The sequence below is a fragment of the Pavona decussata genome, unplaced genomic scaffold, assembly GCF_977016875.1.
Source record: "Pavona decussata unplaced genomic scaffold, jaPavDecu1.1 SCAFFOLD_78, whole genome shotgun sequence".
In the NCBI taxonomy this organism is placed as follows: domain Eukaryota; kingdom Metazoa; phylum Cnidaria; class Anthozoa; order Scleractinia; family Agariciidae; genus Pavona; species Pavona decussata.
In genome coordinates this window covers 2137501-2144474 of record NW_028145496.1, presented here as the reverse complement: position 1 = coordinate 2144474, position 6974 = coordinate 2137501, and the positions used below count along the sequence as shown (strand labels likewise).

General features: G+C 40.1%; 1 protein-coding gene across 2 annotated transcripts in view; it reads right to left on the bottom strand.

The window, feature by feature from the left end:
- Positions 1 to 5341: 5341 nt before the first annotated feature.
- Positions 5342 to 6974, bottom strand: part of LOC146476307 (uncharacterized) — a 20888-nt gene continuing 19255 nt past the window's right edge. For both annotated transcript variants that reach the window (XM_085114880.1, XM_085114881.1), the window contains exon 12: positions 5342 to 6974. This exon is cut by the window's right edge and continues 157 nt beyond it. In XM_085114880.1, the coding sequence (XP_084971006.1) occupies positions 6904 to 6974 (71 nt within the window). In that variant the 3' untranslated portion in view covers positions 5342 to 6903.

Below are 6974 nucleotides of genomic sequence, written 5' to 3'. Positions count from 1 at the left end.
CACCGCGTTCGCAGTACTCAGGCCGTGTATTTTTTGTTAATACAATGGTATGTTTTTGTTCCCGTTAACTAAACATGTTTGTGTATTTACGTACTTCCGTATCGTTTTGTGATCTCAAGGATCCATGAACTTTCATACAAAGCCGAATGGCCGAAGAAAATTCCTAAAACAATAGAAACAATTTGACTATTATTCATTATTATTGCATACCTCATATTTAGATCTACATAATTACATAGCAGAGTTTTCAGAGGTGATCACGGATCATGCTCTGCTGCCCATGAAGAATTGCTTTTATAGACGTCAAAGCCGGGATTAGTTAAACGGCTAACTGCGTAGGGTTTCTGTTTAAGAAAATAAATTTTGTTGCTAGCTCGACCGGAAGGTATCCAAGAGTAAAATATTAAGTTTTGTTAAGTAGAAAAACGAACTGGTTTCCAGGAATCCACGTGATAAATCCACGTGATAAACTCAACCCTGTAGGCTGGGACCTCTATGTACTTTGAAAGGTGATATTAAATAACCATTGATTAAACCTAACTTGAACTGAGACCGTGTCGTGTCGATTGTACAGTCATCCATGCAAGCCAACATGGCCTGTGTTTGCATTATAATTATGGGCTCCTGTTTTAGCTTGTTTTGGTCACGAGAAGGGTCCGACTACCCTTTTATTATGAAGGAAATCCGGCCGCGGTCGCAGCACTTCAGAATGTGGTTATTCAGTTCCATGTCAAATCAACATGTTTGTGTGTTTCCAAATACAAAACAAGGATTATGCAAAAGGCTAAGAAACGACCAGTTTGCTTGTGAATTAATTTACAACTAGGAAATGAAGTCGAGTTCACGGACAGGCTACTTGGACAATAGACAACAGACGATGTGACGACCACAAATTAAGCGCGAGCCAAAGGATCCGGGCGATCCTTTTGAAGCAAAGCTGCTAGCCTACTATGAAAGTAGAAACCTGAAAATTAAATTAAACCGTATTCAGATGAGAGAGAGGGCCCAGGGTAGTCTATAGATGTCATTCTTATTAAACGCACAGCTAGATGACAAAGAAGACCCTGCGAGCCTTAGGCGCGAGTACCATGACTGATGAGTTTTCCAACTTTTTTGTACAAAAATCTTGATCGCAATCCATATTTATACCATAAAAATGAATTCACCTCAGAAATAATAATGCTGGGTTAACTTAGTTGAACAACTAACTTGGCTAAGTCCAATGGGTCGTGAAAGTAATTCAATGCATTTATGGGCGTGTGCCCTTCAGAGTTTTGACAAGCAACTGAGAAAACAATTTTAAACTCAGAAAGGAAATCTGGGTGGAACAAGATTTAGGTCCTTTAGATCTTTCTGTTACGTTTGCTTGATCTCCTCTGCAAGAGAAAATATTGCGCATTGCTCCAATAACTGTTCAGTGAGAAAAACCTGGCATTTCGAATACTTGTATCTGAAAACTGGTTTCTTGAATAGATTAGCCGCACTAAATTTAGCAAAAAGGTGGAGTTTCATAGAGATCTGCTGTGAACTGGAGGAAATGCAAACATTTTAAATTCACAAAATATAAACAAGAGAATGTATGAAGGGCACGCAACGCAACGCAACAAATTTTCATGTTGCAAAAAGTAGAAACAGCGTTTACTTTCTGTAGCGTCTACTTTCTTGTTGCGCGCGTAGGTGGTGATACGATCCGAGCTTCTTGTTGCGTGAAAAGTTGCAATAAAAAATGTTGCCCTCATTACTTGGGCTCACCCCCAATCCCCCTTCCCCCTTCGTGATCACGAGAGCCCATGAACATGGCCAGGCAAACTGGAGGGGGGGGTGGGGGTGGGTTGTTTAAAATTGTCTGTAGACGCGGGCCCGCTTTTAGCGACCGGTCAACCAAAGATAACACTGATCAATTAAACACCAACTGGAATAGCAACCAAATTTCTCCTGCAGACGGGTTTTGAGTTCAAGTTTTTTTGGTTCACTGCATAACAATCACAATCAGACCAGATATAATACGACTGAATACAGAGACCCCTTTGAAATGTTAGAACCGCTTCCGGTTATAGAGTTTGTTTCTTGCGTCTGTGGATTTATATTAAGTCTATGTCGAGTGCAATCGCTCTTCATTTAAGTTATGGTTGGCGCCATTTTCATATCACGATCACGAAGGCACATGATATTACTGAAAAAAAAAATTAATAATAATAAATAAAACAAACGCCGTCTATTAATTGCATCAAACTGAATTTGAATGACTGGCTAAATGAAGGACTTAACCATTAATTTAAAGTTTTCCTTGCTGACAGCAAAGACAACACATTTTCTTTGATTTTACAGCACAGCGTCTGAAAATACAGTCACTAGATAGGCGGACAAAAGAGTTTATATCGACCTTAAGTGACTCTTTACACGCTAGGACTATGTTAATATTAGAACATGTGAACCATTTAATTAAATAAGACTGATAACAATAACAAGATTAAATCAGTTTACACTTGTGGAAGTTTCACATTTTGTTTAATTCAAGCCCAAGAGTAGTAGTTTTTGATGACAAAACAAACGTGATTAATAAATAAACACGCAAATAAAAACCCTTGAAATGAAAAAGTTAGTGCAAGGCCATTGAGGCTCTTTCGTGTTCAGCATGCACTGATTAAATTTTATCAGGTCTTGACATCTCGATCTGCACCTTTTTTAACTGGTGGAATCGAACCTAATCCAGGTGTATAATATCATATTATTGTTAAGACTCGGAGATGTTACGGTTTTAGTACAGTCAGAATGATATATTGCTCGTGGAAATGTTTCGAGGTTTAATATGTCAGGAATCTTTTTTCGTACATCCGAGAGGGTACCTATCAGTATTGGAGTTACTCGACAACGTTCCAGGCTACACTAAAAAATAATGTCAAGTTGGCCTATAGTTAGGCTGTCCTCCCGGCTCCCTTTCTCCCCATTCTGGATTTTACGACGCTAACAGAGTTTTTTTTTTTTGTAAAACTTAAAACAAGCTGCGTGAAAGCCAAGCATGCCTATCTTTGTCTTCCTATGGGTCAGAGTGGTCCACTAAAGAGGGGCAAGGGCGAAGTTTATCTCGGTTTACCAGTACTTGTTCCATTTGACACGGAATCTAATAGAAGGGACTCTTGAGAGGTAATTCGCTGCAGACTGTGTGTGCACGTGAGAATCGTAGTTATCTTGTGAAATTAAATTCTCCTATTGGATTGTCAATGTCATTTTGATATTATTGCAATGTTGGCCAATCATAATGCATGAAAGTCGGATGGCAATGGCGTAAGAAGAGTTTTTGCCGTCGGTTGCTAATGACCTGGCGCCATTTGATGATCATTGATCATACGACCTTCCGGTACCGATCTTGATCGGTAATAAAAAAAGAAAGCTTCACTAGTCCTAACTTGCGATGATACCCTCCCTAAAAACAACGACAACAACGCTTGATTGCAGGTTGACTTGCTCCCAACAACACGAACTTAAAACGGTGCCTCCTAATAAAAGAGTTTTTTAGCGCAGTTTATGACTATGCGGGAAAAGCAGATCTTAGCAAGGAATACCACTTAGTACCGAGTTGCTTTGAGCCTCATTACGAAAGCGAGGCTAATTTAGTGCAAAGCTTTTGACGTAAAAATTGGTTTTGCTTGCATACGAATGAAAACTAATTTAGTGGAATTCTTTATCAGATCGAAGCCTAATTATCTCCGCAAAATGCGTGGAACTTTATCCTTAATTTTATTTTTTGGATTCCAACGACTTTTGCTAAGATATACCTTTCCCGAATATTCATACACCGCGCAAAAATGTGCGTTGATTTAGCAGGCACCTTCCTTAAGAAACCCGAGTTTCTCGAACAAAAAGTGGGCACCGTATCAACATTTTAAAATTCTGACAATTCTTTAGTAACTTCCCATGAAAGGAAAGTACTTCCAAACAGAGAAAGCCACTTGGCTTTGTCGGCAAATTATCGCTACTCACGGATACCCTTTTTTCAAAGAACGTCTAACTTGTGGCCTGCATGAGCCGGCCGAATTTCTGCAGGTACCGGACAGCATTGTATTTGTATTGTTTTGGACCTATTGTGGTTATATAGGTCTTGTTTGGAGCTGTTTTGTTTTCTGTCTTTTGTTTTACGTCATCTGTACTCTGGCACCCGCAGAATGAACCGCAATTTGTGACTAGAAACGTTCTAACAATGTACAGTCGGTTTCTCTGACGAGCTCCTTTATTTTTCTTCGGGACAGCAAAGCGAGCGACCCACGCTTTGCATTGTAGAGACAAGGGTCTTTTGAAAACATGATTCGCTGCTCAGTCTCGTCCTGGTGATCGGCCTCAAGCCTCCAACACTCAAAGCTCGGTTCACTCTATAAGCTACAGCGGTGACCGTGTATTTTGTCCCGGGTACACGAGTTCACCGTGTAAATATTAACTTCCTGGAACATACAGACACTCAGCTATGATTCAGCACGTCACGATTCCTTGACATGCTTTCCCCTGTTCAGTACATGACGAGGGAAATTCGAAGATTTTTCTGGAGGGATATTTTAACTTCAGGAAATTAGTATTCAGCGGAGCATTCGCGCTCACCAGCGAAGCGTTTTTATTTATGGACGATCGGTTGCTACCATGGCCACTGTCAGATCTGGGTCGGACCATGTTCTTGCCATTGGGAGTAAAATCTTGACCAAATGTCTTAAGAATCAGTTTAAGACTGATTGATTTCAATTGGAATCGTTTGGCATTGGGCTCTAATACAATCGCTGTCATTCGCGTTGTTTGTACTAAATCAATTATAGAGGCCAATTCGGGTGAATCAACACAAGCTCTCTTTATTGTGTCCTTTATAGCTTTCTCCAGGTAATTTCATTTCCTGGCTTAACCAAACTGGTAGAAGCACGTGACCTGAAACGGCTTGGAGACCTAAGAACGAGTCAACTCTTTGTCATCACTCTAGAGTTTCTTCTCATTCACGGATACATAAAACTGACTACAATCTACTCTTGGACATTCTGTTGTTCCCGAGTTCCTTGAACCAAGTAAGCGTTGAACTCCATGGATAGGCACAACCGAGTCTGAGGGCTGGCCATTCCTGGGATAGACCCTTATCACTCGGCAGCCATGTTGAGTCTCGGGGGAATAAAAAGCTTTGTTTTCGCACAGCAAGCCTCGGCCAGACGCGAATTCAGTGCGAGGCTTGCCGTGCAAAAACAAAGCTTTTTATTCTCCTGAGACTCAACATGGCTGCCGAGTGAGAAAGGTCTATTGACGAAGTCCACAGAGGTTGATAGCAGTCACAGCAAGACTCAAGCACAAAACGCACAACAAACAAGTCCTTCAGTTTGAGTTCAATATTCACAGTTTATTCCATTTATAATCTGAGGCAATACCTCACTTTGCAGTTCTAAAGCTTATCACTAGACGGACGATGAAAGAGAAGTATGCTATTAACTCAAAGGGGCAGTGTCACCGAGTTTTGGTAGTATGCATTGATAGAAATGTTAAAATAATGGTTCAGTATTGTTAGCAATTACCCTACGAGTATACATAAGCTAGTATTTGTTACCTTTTGCCGCGGATGGCTTGGATGGAAACGGATTACAACTTGAAAAAATTGGCCATTTTTTTCAAGTTCTTCCTCTGCGTTTTGGACAAATTGCTACAAACTGATTTATAAATTGTTCTTCATTGGACATATCATTTAATCTTTTCCTCCAGGTGCTCTGTGCGTAAATTCTTGTCAGAGAAAAGGTTCTATTTTAAATATTTGAGTAGCTTTGATTAAAATAAACAGCAAAATCCCTGTGACAGTGCCCGTTTAACGGTCATCTGTAAAAGGAAATTTTTACAACTTTTTGAAGATGTTAGTCGTAACATCACTGCCCTTTCATCCGAGAAAAAATTTAAAATATTTCCTGAAACGAAAATTGAACAAGGTAACCAGACTCTGCACTTCACCAAAGCGAAAGGACAAAACGATAGCAATTGAAGAAGGCACTCGGAGAGTTCAGCCCCACTGGGGTCTGGCACCCATGCAACGAGAACATTAGAGTAAAACATTTGGAGTGTTGTCTTCTGTGTTCCCAAATCGTTTAATGCTTTAGTTGAAAATTGAAGTCGCAAAGAGTTATAGGTTCCAGAATTTACAAGCTGTTGTTGGCTTTACGAAACTGCCAGCTCACATTGCATTTTGCAGACGAAAACTTAAGATTTTCTTTGAAACTTAATCAGAATTTCTGAGGTGATGAAGACCTTCCGACAAGATATCCGCCGAAATGAACTGATGGTTGCCATTGATCTATCGCGTTTTATTAAAAATAGGCATTCGCCAAACTAAACAAGCAAACAAACAAACAAACATACAAACAAAAATAAGAAACAAAGAAAAGCACTTGCAGACCAGCTACACTTGATGTTTATCAGCCTAACAGAAATCAAGAAAGTAAAGCTGTTTTGGCATCTGTAAGTCTTGTTTCTAGGTTTTGAATTCGCCGATACGATCCAGAGTGAAGAGTATACTCTGATAGACTCAAATCAAAGCTACTGGGCAGTACTCCTCTTGCTCTGTTTATCACGGTTCCACCTAGAATCTGTCAGTAAGGGCCTCCAATCAAGTGAGAGATACCAGTTAGCTACTTTTTTGTGTGGAAAGCGCTCTTTGCATTTGAGCAAGGGCTATTCTTCATGGTATTGTTCGTAAGTTTCATACTGTGCAAATCAAAATATACCATCTCGTTGTAAATGGAAGACAAACGCCACACTGCCAGAGTGCATAAACTGTTCAGTTTCGTTCAGGTACAGTGTTGTCATGTGAAAGCCGAAGCATTTGTTTGAACAGGTCACAAACAAAACGTAAAGGGATATCTAAAAACAATAAAAAAAATGATCTATTACAGTTTTGTTTCATCGCCGTCTTGCTCCCCGTGGACTGCGGCTTCTGGATCGTCTTTTGTTTCTCGGCGAGCGTGACCGCT